This window comes from Phyllostomus discolor, chromosome 3 (genome assembly GCF_004126475.2).
Source record: "Phyllostomus discolor isolate MPI-MPIP mPhyDis1 chromosome 3, mPhyDis1.pri.v3, whole genome shotgun sequence".
NCBI lineage: Eukaryota > Metazoa > Chordata > Mammalia > Chiroptera > Phyllostomidae > Phyllostomus > Phyllostomus discolor.
In genome coordinates this window covers 118,187,524-118,204,094 of record NC_040905.2, presented here as the reverse complement: position 1 = coordinate 118,204,094, position 16,571 = coordinate 118,187,524, and the positions used below count along the sequence as shown (strand labels likewise).

Below are 16,571 nucleotides of genomic sequence, written 5' to 3'. Positions count from 1 at the left end.
AGGATCTGGGTAGGAGCGAGTTTCAGAAATCCATTCACTTTTGCAGACAGGAAAGGGGCTTCAATGCATGGTTTTAAGGACATTTTATTTCTGAAAATGAACATTTACACCTAATTTTCTTCTGCATCCCCGACTCTGACATTTGGCCCTTGGCAGGCAGAACCTGTGGAGGGTGGGCTACAGGGCGGGGGGAACTTCAGGCAGAAGTGACCCGCGCTCTGAACACCAGGGGGGAATTGGTTGGGAAGCCTACACAGTGGGCGACTGTCCTGCTCCGGGGAGGTCGGGGATAGAGACATTAGACAACAGAAACTGAGGGTGTTCTAGAGACAATCTACTTATTCCCAACAATGAGCTACAAATGGGCGCCAGTGTGCCTCAGCACCCTAGGGTGCTCCGCACCTGCCTGTCCAGCTTGTGGCACCAGGGCAGCTGGACCACAGCCCAGATTTCAGGGTCTAGATTTCAGGAGGTGTCGGCCACAGAGAGAGCTGCATACTCGGTCCTGCTTTCGTGCACAGTCCGGCTGAAGCCAGCCCACCCCCCAGCCTGCCCCACAGCACACACACTTGACTTCCTGCCAGACTCCTCCTCAACTGTCAAGATTCAGCTCAAATGCTGCTGCCTTTTCTTTCTTTCTTTTTTTCTGAAAGATTTTATTTATTTTTAGAGGGGAAGCGGGGAGAGAGAGGGAGAGAAACATTGATGTACAAGAGAAACATCGATTGGTTGCCTCTTGCATGCGCCCAGCTGGGGACCTGGCCTGTAGCCCAGGCATGCACCCTGACCAGGAATGGAACTGATGACCTTTTGCTTTGCGGGATGACGCCCAGCCCACTGAGCCACACCAGTCAAGGTGTCATTATGTTTTCAAGGCCACCACGGCAAACAGACATATTTCTCCTCCACTCTTACAACACCCCGTGTCACAGCAGAAACAACTGGGCTGTAGTTATGTGAAGGTGTCCTTCATGTGTCCAAGTCCACATGTCATCTTTGTGGCTTCAGAGACCAGGGTCTGTCACATAGCAGCTAACTGATAAGTATTTACTGAATGGAGGAATAAATGCATGAATGCATGAACAAACAATGGTTTTTAAGTAAACATGGGGCAAGATCAGATCTTTTTCTTTTTTTAAAGACTATTTATTTATTTATTTTTAGAGAGAGGGGAAGGGAGGGAGAAAGAGAGGGAGAGAAACACTGACGTGAGGGAGAAACATTGATTGGCTGCCTCCTGTACATGTCCCGACCAGGGACTAAACCTGCAACTCAGGCATGTGCCCTGACCAGTAATCAAAGTGGCGACCTTTGGCTTTGCTGCATGACACCCAACCAACTGGGCCACACCAGTCAGGGCCAGATCTGTCTTTTGAATGAACCTGGCATCCAGGAGGCTGGGCTGAAGGCAATGTGGCCCCAAGACGAGGGTGTTCTAGTGTGAGTTAGATATAGTGGGAGTGCGGCTTATGGCAAAAGAAGAGTTCAGGTCAGAGATATATTTACTCAGAAAACAGGGTTTAGGGCCAATTGGTAGTTGAGGTGATGGGGGAAGAATGAGGTTAGACTTCAAGGTTTCTATCTTGGGAAACTGAGATGCTGATTTCATTAGGTGGAAATGCAGAGAGGTGAGCATTTTAGTGGAAAACTTAATAAGTTCATTTTTAGAAGTGTTAGAAGGGATGTTTAGAGACGGTTAGAAATTAAGACCTGGATCTTGGGAGGGATATCAGAGCAAGAGATATGGATTTAAGAGTCATCTGATTTTATTTAATTTTTTAAAGACTTTATTTACTTTCAGAGAGAGGGGAAGGGAGAGGAAAAGAGAGGGAGGGAAACACTGATGTGCATTGATCGGTTGTCTCTCACATGTCCCCAACTGGGGACCTGGCCTGCAACCCAGGCATGTGCCCTGACTGGGAATCGAACCAGTGACCCTTTGGTTCACAGGCCAGCACTCAATCCACTGAGCCACACAGCCAAGGCGGTATACTGTTATTTAAATTGCCATCTAAAATCAGATGACTCTTTAAAAAAAAAAGATGAAATCAGATGACTCTTGCCCTGGCTGGTGTGTGAGAGGCAACCACACATGGATGTTTCTCTCCCTCTCTTTCTCCTTCCCTTCCCCTCTCTTTAAAAAGAAATAAACAAATACATACATACACCTTTAAATAAGGTACATAAACTATAGCATTCACTGTGTAGAATGAGAAAAGGAGAGAGTTATGGAGAGACTCTCAGTGTGTTCGTCAGGGCAGGCTAACTACTGTAACTAGGAACGCCAGAACTCAGGGGTATAACCCGAGAGAAGCTTTTTCCTTGCTTATATAACAGTTAATACTGGCATTTGGAGGGTGACCATCCGTGAGGCCATTCAGGGACCCTGGCTCCTTCCCTTCTGTGCTCTGTCATTCCTGGGGAGGAGAGAGGGCAGGGGGATCATGGGAAGACTTTTATGGGCCAGGTCCAGAAGTGGCACATGTCATTTTTGTTCATATTCCTTGGGGCAGAATTCAGTCACGAAGTGGCCTCAGTGCAAAAGGGGCTGGGAAACGTAGTTCAGTTGTGTGCCCAGGAGGAAAAGAGAAACTGTCCCTCTACACTGAGGGAACACCAAAATCCGAGGGCTGGATGTAGGAGAAAGGACCTGTAAGTGACAGCACAGAGCCTTTAAGAGAGGAACTTGGAGAAAATGCCATCTAGGGAACAAAGGGAGAAAATCATTTTGAGAAGAGCCAAAAGGGGCAGTACCAGACAAGAGTGAGGGGAGCAAGGTGCTGAGGTGCAAATCAGGCCCTGAGAGTGAGGCCTCCTTCAGTGTTGCACCCTCGGGCTTCACTCATCCACCGAGTCCCAGTCCCGGCAGGGTCATGGGTTACAGAGAAAGAGATGGGAGAAGGCTGGGGAGATGCTTGTGGGTTGACAGTCAGGGTCCCAGTGACCTTAGCCCGCAGTTTCCCATGAAGAAACGGAGGCCCAGCCATTCTTGGACAGGAACTAGCCTGGCGTCCCAGTACAGGTCATTGGCCATATCTCAGTTCTTCTGGTGGGAAGTCTCACTCTGATCCATCCATGTCTTTCAAGTACCTCGGGAAGAGGAAAGGGAAAGGAAGTGGTCATTTGTTGAGTTTTTACTCTGTGTCACTGGCAGAGGTTTCTCACTTGATTCTCAGTTGAACCCATGAGGTAGGTACTATCCCACTTTAAGGAAGAGGAAACTGAGGCACAGAAAAAGGTTTAAAGGTACTGAGATCAGAAAGGATGGAATTAGGATTTGAACCTGGGTCTAAGGCCCACTTTTCCTAGTACACCGTTGAAAAAGCTTCCCAGCTCTCACAAGGGAGCACATTCTTGCATTCACAGCCTCACATTCTGGGGACAGCTGGCTGTGGGGAGAGAGCAGGGCCTTTGGCTCAGAGAGGAGAGGACTTCTGCGTTGTCACACAATTGAGAGCGGGGTATGGAAAGCAGAGGAGGTACTACAACCCCAGGGGTCCTGAAAGAGGACTAGAGGGAGCCCCAGAGAACCTGGGAAGCGCTGACAGAGGCTGGCTAGGACGGCCCTTCCCCGCCTCCCTCTGGCAGCCCCACCCCCAGCCTCAGGCCTCTCTGAACATTGGATCTGAGCTGCAGACACCAGCGCCCGTGGGGCCCGCAGCTCCAAGCCGTCATGGAGCCTGAAGGTAAAGGAAAGCACCCCAGGCCTCTCTCCCCCTCACCACCATTTCCCCTCCCCTCCTGCCCCTCTCCCCATCCCAACTTGTCTCAGTGCCTTATCTTCCCACCCCCGCAGAGAGACCAGTTTCTTCTGGTTCCCATCTACTGCCTTAACCTCCCCCATCTCCCTCAAACTTCTCTGAACTCCAAGCATTCCTTCCTGTCCGCCAAAGGCCTCCTGTTGCTCCTCTTTCTTCTCTATGTTGGGTCTCAAGAAGCTCTGGGAAAGTAAAGGGCTTGAGCCCCAGCAAAGGCCAGGGGTGGCCTGGAGAAGGGCACATCTCCTGGGGCCCCAGGGGACAGGTAGTGGGAGGCTGGGTGGCCAGCAGCTCTGGACTTTGCTCCTGGCTGGCAGCTCGGGAGGGAGAAATGGAGGCAAAGTCCTGTCCCACCTGCCATAGGTGGGGGAGGGGGCTTGAGTCCACTGACCCTCTGCGGGGGAAGGGGCGTGGGGATGACACCCCTAAGGAGACTATGCAGAATGATGGAGGCCAGGCTCTGTGGTCAAAAGGCTCCTGTTTGAAGCTGGGCCCTATCGGGAACAGGCTGTGTCACTTTGGGCAAGTCACCGGACTTCCAGAGCCTCATTTCCTTGCATCTCTAAAATAACAATAACAGTTCCCTGCTCACAGGTTTGTTGGGAGGGCAATGACAGGATGCGCGAAAGCAGCCCACCTGTGAGCTCTCTGAATCTTCACTGGTCTTCTTCCCCAGCTCTGACCGGGTTTGGGGCTTCTGCTGGCTCTACACACCCAGACCCTTTGACTTGACTGTGGAGGCAGCTCTTGGGGGTCCAAACAAACTCTTGGTTTAAAAATGACCTCAGAGCCAGAGACAGGGTTCAAGTCCCATTCCTGCCACCAGCTAGCTCTGTGATCTCGGACAAGATGCTGGGCTTTGCTGTGCCTCCGCTTCCTCATCGATCAAGTGAAAACAGTGCCCTCCCTTGGCTTGTGGTGAGGGTTACATGCACAGCGCCGGCCCAAAGGAATCCCTCCGTGGTAGTTGGGCTGGTGATGTTGACGCCTCATATCTGTCTACCCCTCATATCTGTCTACGCAGCTCTGAGCCCGCCCAGGCTCTGCTGCATTTTTGGAAGCCCTGTACGTCCATCTTCACCTGGACACCTCCCTGCCATATCAAACTCAGTCTTCCCCCCACCAGCTCCATTTCTGTTCATGCCGCACCATCTTCCTACTCAGACTGGGAACCTTAGGGTCAGCATTTACTGCTCAGTGTCCTTCACGCCCCAATAGCTAGCCAGTTGCCACATCCTATGGGTTTACATCCAAGGCATCACCTAAGCTTTTTCTCATTCTGTTCCTACCTGCCTCTACGGATTGGCCTGGTGAGGCTTCCTTTGAAGTGCTGCCTTCCCGCTTGTGACCACACCTGATGTTTAACACTGGAGGGCTGGCACTGGGATCACTGAGCTGTGGGAATTAAGCCAGTAGGTAGTAGGCAAGTCAAGGGGGGTGAGATAAAGGCTGGGGAACTGAGGGGAAGAAGGGGTGAGGATGGAGTTGGGGCACAAACAGAAGGCAGGCTGGCGGGCAAAGGTGGAGAGGTCAGACTTGGCCGAGGTATGAGTGAGGCTGGGTCAGACCCAGTCTGTGGACCTGAGGTGCAAGTAGTAGTGTGAGTTTCTCTTACAGCCGTGGGAGGGCTGCCCTCCCATTCCCACTTGGCCCTGGCTCACTGCTTCTTGCCCAGAGGTTGCAACAGCCTTCCAGTTTACATCTTTCAGGAACCCTAGCCACAGTTTACATATTTAAACTTCAAAGAGCATTTCTGATTGTGTGACTTCTGATCAAAAGTTTTAATGATTTCCCATTGCCTACTGAACAAAACATTAACTCTTTCCTGTCACTCAAGGCCTACTCAGTTTGGCCCCAGCCTACCATTCAGCCCTCTCTTTTGCCACTCTTTAATTGCTCTGAAATTCTGTAGATTGTTTTACTGCTTGTATGATGGGCCAGCACATTTGGTCCTATTTGGAGGTCATTTCTCTTCTCTAGAGAGAAAAGGGGAAAGAAAAGGCCATCAATCTGGGAGCTGCAGTGCAAACCAGCCTCTGTCTCCATCTGGTGTTTGCCAAACAGGTCAACAAATAAATAGATGGCAGAACAAAGCTGCTGGAATTACACGCCTGGGTTCAAGAAAGCCCGGTCAGGCACTTCATGTGAATCACCTTACTCCCTCCTCATTGCAGCCCTGTGATTTGACTTATTCATTTTCAGAGAGTGAGGAAGGGAGGGAGAAACAGAGGGAGAGAAACATTGATGGGTGAGAGAAACATGGATCTATTGCCTCTCGCATGCCCCCCAAGAGGACCTGGCCCTTAACCCAAGAATATGCCCTGACTGGAATCAAACCTGGGGTCTTTTGATTTGCAGAACGATGCCCGATCCACTGAGACACACCAGCAGGGCTAAAGGTCACCACTGGTTTGATTCCCAGCCAGGGGAACGTGTATGGGTTGTGGGCTCATCCCTGGGTGTGTAGGAGAGGCAGCCAATCAATGGTCTTCTCTCGCATCATGGTTCTCTCCTGCTCTTTCTCCTTCCCTTCCTCTCAGGGCAGCATTCAGATGTTCAATTGTTTCATAAACAATTGTTATGAAACAATGAACTGTTTCATAAAGGTTCTAATTTGATTTCAATTTGTATGTTTGAATCAGGATCCAAGTAAGATCCACCCACTGTGATTGTGGTCAGTATGTGTTTTAAGATGATTTAATCTTTTGTTTCCTCTCAGTGTATTTGCTGGAGAAATTGGGTTATCCTCTGGTGGGTTTCGTCTGGTCTGAATTTTGCTGGTTGCATCCCCATGGGATAGTTTAGTGTATCCCTCTGTCCTCCGGTTTCACTGTGAACTGGTGGTGGTCTGTTCTCCCATTGGGAGTGTGTTTCTCCTTGATGTTGGCTTTTGATGCTTGGTACCTGGAAGCACTGGTTTACTGGGGTTGCAAAATAGTTCCTGCCTTTTGGCAGTGCATTGGTTCTTATTTGCTTATTTAAGTGGACATTCCATATATTTTCAGTAAATTTACTGAGTTATACAGTCAACACTATTGAGCATTTCCATCACCCCAGTAAGATCTCATTTAAAGTTCATCCCCAGCCCCAGACAACCACTATTCTGACATCTGTCTTTCTCAGTTTCCCTTTTCTGGACATTTCATATAAACGGAGGCATGCAACATGTGGTCCCGAGTGAGTATTGGTTCCTTGGTTGTTAATCCTCAAGTGCATCTGAGTCAGAGTGGGAGCTCTTCTAAAACCTGGGTGTCTGGGACCCTCCTCACCCCCCACCACCCAAAGACTGACCCAGGTGGTCTGGAGTGGGCCTGCGCCCTCATCAGTCCGGAAAGCACCCCAGGTGACTCCAATGTGCATTCCAGGTGGAGGGCTCCGCTTTCTCCACCTTTGCTAAAGAGTGGTCCACACCTACGTCTAAACTCCCTCACCTCCCACATAGATCGTGACCGTGACAATGTGGTTTCTGCTCCAACCATACAACCAAAACTCCTCTGGCAAAGGCCTTCTAATTGCTAGGTCCAATAGCCGTTTCAGCCTTTCTTTTTCTTGCTTCTGCTCACACCCTACCTCTTGAAATCCAAACACCCACTCTCTCCTGGGGCTGCTTCTCTCTTTGACAGCAATGCCTCTGTGGGTCCTTTACATATTGGTGTTTCCCAGAGCCCTCTTCTTCCCTGACCAGGTGATCATACCACCCCTCAACCCCCTGCTATGCTGAGTCACCCCCCAGCCGGGTCGCAGCTGGCTCTGAGTCAAGAATGGGAGTAGCTTGGGAGAGCTGTGGGAGAGAATGTGGGGAAGGAGGCCAGATTCAATTACAGGCTGAAGGCTGGGGATGAGGGGTGAAGAGTGGGTATGTGGCTTTGGGGAAGAAGGGCTGAACAAGAAGGCCTGCTTCTCAGAGTAGAGCAAGGCAGAGTATATGGCGTTAACTTCAACTTGGAGCAAAAGCGGGGGAAACAAATCCCAACCCAACTTCCTCACACGCTGTGTAATTGTCTTCCGTTCACCTGGGTTTCTATGGGGCTGCCGATCTTCTCTTGGCCGACAGATGGCGATGATGCACCGTGCCTGAGCTTGGCCTCTGCAGTCACCTCTTATCCAACAGGCGCGAAGGGCACATTTATGTGTGGGTAGGAAGGACCTTAGAGACCACTAGGTCCATAACTATCATTTTACAGGCAAAGGGTTCATCCACACTCCTGAAACTCCTGGAGCTATGTCCCGCAGAGAGGGGACTCAAACCCAACTTCCCTGTTTACAGCCTCCTTGTTCAGCTCTGGTCTGTAGAAAGATGAGTTTGTTGAAACATCAGGTATGGAAGGGTGCCCAGGCCAGAGGGCCAAGTCAGAGGGACCCCCATCGTGACCACAATGCCTGGCTGGTCTGACTCTGCTGCCAGTTTGCTGTGTGACCTCAGCCTATGTGCCTCTCCTCTGTTCCCATCTCCACCTAGAAAACCTTCCAGCTATAAAACACTTGGTGCTATGAAAAGCCTGGGATGAAAGAGGCACACAGCTCATACTCTGCTGGGGCTTCAGCTCCGAAGTAACTAACCCTTCTGTGCAGGCAGACCGGAGATGCTGCAGGGTGACTTCGAGGTGCTGTTCACTTCTCGCCTAGCTGCTGATCCAGTACTGAGTCTGCCAGACAAAATGTAGGACAGTTAAAATTTGCATTTCAGATAACCAACAGATAATTTTTAACTATATGATATGTATGTTCTAAATATCGCCTAGGATATATTTATACTGAAAAAAAATCTTTGATGTTTGTCAGAAATTTAAATTTAACTAGGCATTCTGTATTTTTATTTGCTCAATCTGGCAACCCAGGCTAGGGGGCCCACCCAGCACCCCAGGCCCTCTCTCAGGACCCTGGATTCTTCACCCTGATTGGCTAGTGCCCAATTATGCTGGTTGGTAAATGGAATTGACCCTTGAACAACATGGGTTTGTACTGTGTGGGCCCACTTGTGTGCGGATTTTTTTCGATAAATACCTGTACTGTTTTCAATCCATGGTTGGGAGTCCGCAGATATGAAGGACCAGCTGTACGTACTGATCCACGCCATTCTATATAGGAGACTTGAGCATCCGTGAATTTTGGTACTGGTGGTGGAAGGGTGGTCCTGGAAGCTGTCCCCACTGACACCAAGGGACAACTGAAGTTTTGAGGGAGTCAAAGTTACATGGGGATTTTCAGTTGCACAATGGGGTTGCCACCCCAACCCCCGTGCTGTTCAAGTCAATGGTGTTTTGACAGTCACCTCTGGCTATGGGAGAGGCAGCCACGTTACACTCTGTCTTCTCTATCCCTCACAGGCCTGGCACTACTGCTGCCCCCTGCCACTCTGGCCGCCCTGGCAGATGGCTGGCTCCAAGAGGACTGTCCAGCCTTCAACTACACAGCCTTGGTCACAGGGCCAGCCACCTCTCGGGCGGCACTGTGGGCCAAATCCCCAGGGGTACTGGCTGGGAGGCCTTTCTTCGATGCCATCTTTGCCCAAGTCCACTGTCAGGTCTCCTGGTTCCTCTCCGAGGGATCAAAACTGGTGCCTGTGACCAAGGTGGCCGAGGTTCAGGGCCCCGCCCACTGCCTATTGCTGGGGGAGCGGGTGGCCCTGAACATGCTGGCCCGGTGCAGTGGAGTTGCCAGCTGTGCTGCTGCAGCTGTAGAGGCTGCCAGGGCGACTGGCTGGACTGGGCATGTGGCAGGCACCAGGAAGACCACGCCAGGCTTCCGGCTGGTGGAGAAGTATGGGCTCCTGGTAGGCGGAGCTGCCTCTCATCGCTACGACCTGGGAGGGCTGGTGATGGTGAAAGACAACCATGTCACGGCAGCCGGTGATGTGAAAAAGGTGCACATCTGGCCCCTGCCCGGGCCCTGCTCCAACCCCCATCATAGCCCTTCCCCTCTTCCAGAGACCGCGGTGAATAGTGATGGCCTGGGAGTTGGGGGATGAGACTCCTGAATCCCTCAGTCGCTCCATCTGTAAGACGAGGGGTTGGACTTGCTTCTTTACAAATGTTCTTCTACTGCTTGGAGTGACGTTCAGGAGCGAAGGACAGACTGTGGGCAGCCTAGCGCTGATGGCTCTCCAACCTTGGGCAGGCTGCTCTTGAGTCCCTGCACCTGATTCCCATTTGTGAAAATGTTCTTGAAGACCCCTTTCATTTTTAATGTTCCCAGTCAAATTCAACTCAGGGGCAAATGCTAAATATTACTGGTATTTGACCATTTTTTAAGATTTTTTTAAATGTTTTTAAATTTATTGACTTGAGAGAGCGAGAGAGAGCGTGCAACATCATTTTGTTGTTCTGCTTATTTCTGCATTCAGAAATGCTTGGTTGATTCTTGTATGTGCCCTGAGTAGAGATCGCATCTGCAATCTTGGAATATTCAGATGACGCTCTAACCAACTGAGCAGCCTGGCCAGGACTATTTAGTCATATTTTGATCCACAAGTGGTATTTCATGTGGTTTCACCTAATATGAAAGAAACCATCCCAATGCCCATTTTATTCATGAACCCTAAACTTGTCATCTATCTGGGACCTTTCGAATGCCAGTACCAGCTCATTGTGCTCCTAACGCCGCCACCTGTTCTCCCTCTCACCCTCCTGGCCTGTCAGGCAGTCGGATGGGCCCGACAGGTGGCCAACTTCGCCCTGAAGGTGGAGGTGGAGTGTGGCAGCCTGCAGGAGGCCGTGGAGGCAGCAGAGGCTGGAGCAGACCTTGTCTTGCTGGACAACTTCAGGCCGGAGGTGAGGCGGGGACTACTTCCTGGGAAGGGGCCATGTTAGGGGGTGTCACCTCCCCTTGGCTTGTGTCCTGTAGGAGCTGCACCCTATGGCTGAAGCGCTGAAGGCCCGGTTCCCGAGTGTGGGTGTAGAGGCCAGCGGGGGCATCACGCTGGGCAACCTCCCTCAGTTCTGCGGGCCGCACGTCGATGTCATCTCTTTGGGGATGCTGACCCAGGCGGCCCCAGCCCTCGACTTCTCCCTCAAGCTGTTTGCTGGTGAGAACCCCCCAGTGCCCCATGTCCGCCAGTCCTAAAGCCACAGAGGGCAACACTGGCAATGGAACAACCGGGTTTCTCAGGACCCTAAAGGTTACATATCTCTAAGAACAGTGGCCAATGGGGCATTCTCAGCGCTGGCCTGAGCTACTGGCTCAGCCACTTACTGCTGTGTGACCCCGAAGGGCTGACTTTACCTCTGCTCACCTAATGTTTCCTAATCTGCAAAAGGGGTCTAATAAATGATCTGCCTTATGGATTTCTTTGAGTGGTAATTAACACATTGTAAGTGGTCGGTGTATGTTAGAAATTACCAAAGCTCATCTCTCCTAATATACACATTCCCCACCCCCCACATACTGCCTTCCCTGAAGTCAAGGTTGTCTTTAATCAATGGTGTTAGTGGCCACTGTCCACCAGCCACCAGCCATCGTGTAGCCGCCGTGGCCCGTACATGCAGGTTAGAGATGCAACATGTTCATCTCTGTTGAAATAAGTCCCAAAGAGCTCTTTCTACAAGTATAAAATAGAAATGGTGAGTGATAAGAAAGCATTGTCATAGTTTAATCGATGACTTTCTTTTTGAGTAGTAGATTGTGTGTTACAATGAATGGCATCTTATATTTGAGGACATGTGGCATCAAGTATGATATTCAGCTGGAACATTCCACTTGGTCGATGTCCTAGTCACACCGGTTATTAAGTCTTTGCCTCTCACCTCTGGCTACTGTTATCACTTCTTTGGTGCAGGTGAGAACCTCTCTATTCCCCACTTCTTGGGTCCCCAACAGACTTCACCATGCGTCTTCCCCCAAATGAAAGCCCTCTGTTTGGTGTTAAATGCCTTTTAGGGTCTGGTTCCATGGGACTATCGGTTGGGAGAGGACAGCTGGTACAGAGCAGCTGGGCCCGAGCAGAGGTCTGCTGGGGGAGTGAGGGATGGGGTGGGTGGGGGGGACATGTTCAGAGGTCAAATTCCTTGCACGCAAAGCCAGGACCCAGGGATCTAAGCAGGGAATTTGAATATTGTTCCCCAAACACACACACCCGAGGTCACGCTCACTTGTGTGGCCATTCCTACCCTTTCCTCGAGCCCACGGCTCATCTCTCTCTAACCCTTCTGGGGTGGCCCTGTGAAGATCCAGGACATGAGGGCTCCCTAGGATGAAGGCGGTCCCCGAAGCGACTCCTCTCAGAATGGTTCTAGCCTGGGACTGCCTCTCCTCTCCCAGAACCCATTCTCTTCTCTGCCCTTTGCTAGGAGAGGAAAACAGCTCTCATCTCCAGAGGCTACCTCTCTAGGGGGAAACTGGAGTCCCACTCCACCTTTAGGGAGGTATCCTTCCTTGAGCCCCTTCTCCCACCGTGGAGACCAGTGAGGGGCCTGGGAAGGGGGTGAGTCAAGAAAACAGCTGTGAAAGCCCCGGACAGCTCACGTACCTGCCACGCACAGGCTGTGAGCCCGCAGCACAGACTCACCTAGCGGAGACGCTGGCCGTGCTGCCTTTGGTAATACCCCGAACTGAGGGGGCCATTTTCACAGCACACAGCTCAGAGGTGCCACCTGGGGATGTTCCTGTCCTCTATACACTCCTTCACGTCTGAATCCTCCTGCCCTTTCTCCAGGGAAAACATGAACAGCTCAGCTAGGCAGGCTCCCCACTCCAGAGAACTTAGATCTCAGGTCCCAGCACCTCAGACCTGAAGAGGGAGAACTGAACCTCCAAAGAACCAGAGGTACTTCCAGGGGTCAGAGCAGGGAAACTGGGACCCATGGATGAGCTGGGATCCAGGAGGGAAACAGAGCCTGATAGAAGCAGAAGGGAAAAAAGTGCACCAGGAGTCTCAAACTCAAATGCCTCCAGGACCCAAGTAGATGAAATAAAAGGAGGAAGCTGGAATAAGACAAGGGCGGGTGAAAGGTGAAATCTACTGGGCTGAGTGTCAAGCTCACCTTTGAACCCAGAAATAGGTCAGCCCTAAGCCACCTCCGGAGGAAAAGAAACTGGACTCTGGGCAGGCAAATGCAGCACAGAGGAGATGGTGCTGGCAAAGCCTCAAAGTTAGGAGTGGCTCCGATCATTCGGTGTAAGATTTGAAACTGGGATCCGGAGAGGTGAGTTGGCTATGAGTTGGGCTGAGTCCAGACCACAAAATGGTAGGTCAGAGGACTTGGACTCTGTCCCGAGAGCAATCAGCCTGAAGCTGGAAAGTGAGATAAGAGTTTTTGCAGTTAGATTGCCTCTACCATAGGAAGATATATTTGAGGGGCTAGAGTGGCTACAGGGAGACCAGGAGAAGGAGGCCGGAGCAGCTACTCAGAGGGCGTGAACGTGGGTCGTGGCAGTGGGGTTGGAGAGGGAACACGGCCGGAGGAAACAGCGTCTGCAGTGGCTGAGAAGGCGCACAGAGCCCGACGGTTCTGGTTCGGGGCAGCAGGAAGAGTCGGGCGTGACGGTGGGGGTGGGAGACAGCAGGCGGATTGCAAAGAGGAGCCTCACCTTCACCTGGTATTGCCATATGTGTTTGGCCACACTTCCTCCTGATCTGGCCAGCCTGGGACTAGGTTTAGGTGTTTGCTTAGGCCGCCACCCACCCAGCACAGAGCTCATGCCCATAATGGCAAACATGCCCACCAAACCAGGTGCTGCTGTTAGCATGGGGTGTGTCACCAGCACTGGCTGCCAAGTAGGAAGGGAACAACACACTTTGACTGAGCGCCCTTGCTCAGCACAGGTAGGTCCCTCTCCCTCAGTTAACGCTCATGGGGGTAGGTGTCAACGTCTCCATTTTACTCATTAGGAAATGGAGGCTTCATGAAGTTAAGAGACCTGTTTAAGATCAGACGTGAGATAATGGGACAGGGTCTGAACACCTACTATGTGCCAGGCAATATTCTAGACACCAGATATACATGAATGAGTAAACAGACGAAAATCTCCGCCCTCGGGGATTTTATATTCTAGTGTGGGGGAGGGGTGAAGTAGTGTGGGGAGAATAGACGTAGGAAAAAATACCGGTGACCACCAAGCATCAACTCCCTTCATGGCCACCAGAGGGCAATGTAATTCCACCACCTTCCATTTTCTGATCCCTCCCTCTTTGCAGGTTCCAGAGTAATAGACAGGAGGCTATAAATATTAAGTGCAGCTCCAGAATGACAGATGAGGAGGGGTGCTGCGGTGCCTTCTTCACTTACTTTCCCAGCTTAATCTCCTTATCGGATCCCCATCCAATTGCCCAAGGTTTTTCAAGGCCCTGTGCACTCCAGAGATCACCAAGACTGTGTTCCCTCACCAGCCTTCCTCCCCTCTCTCTTTACCATCCCTCTCACTCCTCTTCCAGCTACCATCCTGGCCACCTCCTACCCACGCACTCAGCTTCCATCTATTCTCATTCTCACCTGCCCACCCCATCCACCCACCCTCCTTCTATCTACGCATCCCTCCTGCCACATCTCCACCCACCCACCCCACCAACGGCGGGGGGCCGGGACACTCAGTGTAGAGGGTCTGGAAAGGCAAGAGGTTACACCAGACCACCAGTCAGTGACCTCAGAGGGTGTGAGGCTTAGAGCACCAAGGCCAATGAAAGCTGAAAGCATTTAAGAATGGCAAGACATTTTTAGCCAACTAAACTGTATCTGAAAGCAATTCAACTTTGGATCTTTAGAAAATTCCACTATGGTATTATGTAGTGTAGACACATGTATTAATTTATCAACAGCTCTTCCAGACAATATGGTAGGTAAAACTCCGTAAATGGCTAGCACCTCCATACTTTGTTCCCGTCACTTCCTGAGTAATAGATCATTCTGGCAGTTACTCAGGAACATTTAAGACCTGCTCTCTGGGGCCCTAAGTATCTCAGCACAAAAGACCGAACTACAAAGTACTGAAGAAAAGCTGACTACGAGGCTGTGAATAACATCTCTGTCAATCGCTGTGCACGTGAGATTTACCCCAGGTAATGTAAGTTTCTTTATTTCAGGCCTGAAGTGCTTTGTGGGTCAGTAGAATCTAGCATAGCACATCCAGAAAATGATCAGGGGCAAAGAGATCCTTTCACATATCTCTAGTTGGGTGGGTCCCTGGGTAACCTCTTTGGTCCTTTTGAGCTAAAAGTTTCAGAAGCCTTAGCACCAGCCAAGAGCTATCCATGAGTCACTTGCTTCTTGATATTTGGCTGCATTTTAACGGAAGGAAAGCATCTTTGTTGTTTTGTTTGCTTTGTATGTACAACATTAATTCAAGCCTAAACTCCACCTTGAGATTTAAGTATCTCATTACATTCAAACACAGTAGATTTTCTAATGGCTTAATTTTCTTAGAGACCCCTCTGTGTAGCCTTCTGACCTGCCTGCGTCTGGAGTGGTTATTCCCAGGCCTGCTGCACAGCTGCCTCCTTGAGAACCCCCTTCACCATCCGCTGGGACCCCCTCACGTCTTTGTTGAGTCGGATCCCGAGTCTCTGGATTCTGTGTCTCCCTCTTTCTTGCTTTAGCCCTTGCTTCAGTGGGGGCAGGGATAAAGCGAGGGTACTCTTGACAAGCAAAGGTACATTTCTGAGACTGTGCTAGGTCTCAAGATGTCTTTATTTTACTTTCACACTTCATAGTTTGGATAGAGAATTCAAGATGGGAAGTCATTTGTTCTCAGTATTTTGTGTGCACCACTGTCTCTCTGGCTCTCACAGCCCTGAGAAACCCAGTTCCATTCTGGGGCATGACTCTCAGGAAGTATTTCGTCTCTCTGGAAGCAGGTGGGGACCGGCCCCTTCCCCAGTGATTTGAAATTCTTGGTCTGGATCTCTTTCATTTGCTGTGTTGGGCCCCATCAGTCTGGAAAGTCATTTCCTATGTGTTTTTTCTCTTTTATTGTAGAAATGTATATTAAAAGAACTATCACCCAGGTCAAGGAATAAAAGATTGCCAGCATCCTTAGGGCTCAGCCCCACCCCAGGCTGGCCCCTGCTCTGGAGGTGCAGTGACCACTGTGACTGGTGATCAGCATCTTCTTGACTTTTGTTATAGTTTTTCTTGTGTGTCTAAGTCTCTAAGCAATCCAGTGTAGTTCTGCCCATTTAGGACTTTATGAACATGGACTACACATAACATAACATCTACCATCTCCACCATTTCTAAGTAGTTCAGGAGTGTTAAGTACCTTCACACGCTGTGTTTCCATCTCCAGAGCTCCTTTCGTCTTCCCAACTGAAACCCTGAGCCCGTCACACACCAGCTCTCCACCCTCGTGCCCTTGCCCTGGCGCCCAGCATTCTACTCTCTGTCTCTGTGAGATTAACTGTTGTAGGTGCCTCAGAGAAGTGGAATCCTAATGGATTTTTCTTTTTGTGACTAACTTATTTCACTTAGCATAATGTCCTCAGAGTCTATCCATGTTGTAGCACATAAAAGGATTTTATTTCTTTTTATGGCTGAATAATACTTCGCTGTGTGCATGTACACCCATTTTATTTATCCATTCATCTGTTGATGGACACCTGCATTGTTTCCGCCTCTTGGCCATTGTGAACAGTGCTTCTATGAATACAGATGTGCTTTGAGACCCTGCTTTCAATTGTTTGAGGCATATACCCAGAAGCAGGACTGTTAAATCATATGGTAATTCTATTTTTAATTTTTCAGATAACTTCCATACTGTTTTCCACAGTGGCTGTGTCATTTTACATTCCTGCCAACAGTGCACAAAGGTTTCAATTTCTCTACATCCTCACCAACACTCGTTCTTTTCATTTTTTTAGTAGATATCTCAGTGGGTGTGGGGTCA

At 50.3% G+C, this 16,571-nt stretch overlaps 1 protein-coding gene across 2 annotated transcripts; it reads left to right on the top strand.

Annotated features, from left to right (window-relative positions):
* The first annotated feature begins 3,528 nt into the window (after positions 1-3,528).
* On the top strand, positions 3,529-11,095 carry QPRT (quinolinate phosphoribosyltransferase). 2 transcript variants are annotated; one of them, XM_036021268.1, is made up of 4 exons: positions 3,529-3,686; positions 9,086-9,339; positions 10,397-10,528; positions 10,602-11,095. In XM_036021268.1, the coding sequence occupies exons 1-4, from the start codon at positions 3,674-3,676 to the stop codon at positions 10,818-10,820; spliced, it is 618 nt and encodes a 205-aa protein (XP_035877161.1). In that variant the 5' UTR covers positions 3,529-3,673; the 3' UTR covers positions 10,821-11,095. The 2 variants fall into 2 exon arrangements, with proteins under 2 accessions (XP_035877161.1, XP_028381982.1); XM_028526181.2 differs by having other exon boundaries at positions 3,533-3,686; positions 9,086-9,621; positions 10,602-11,085.
* The last annotated feature ends 5,476 nt before the right edge of the window (positions 11,096-16,571 follow it).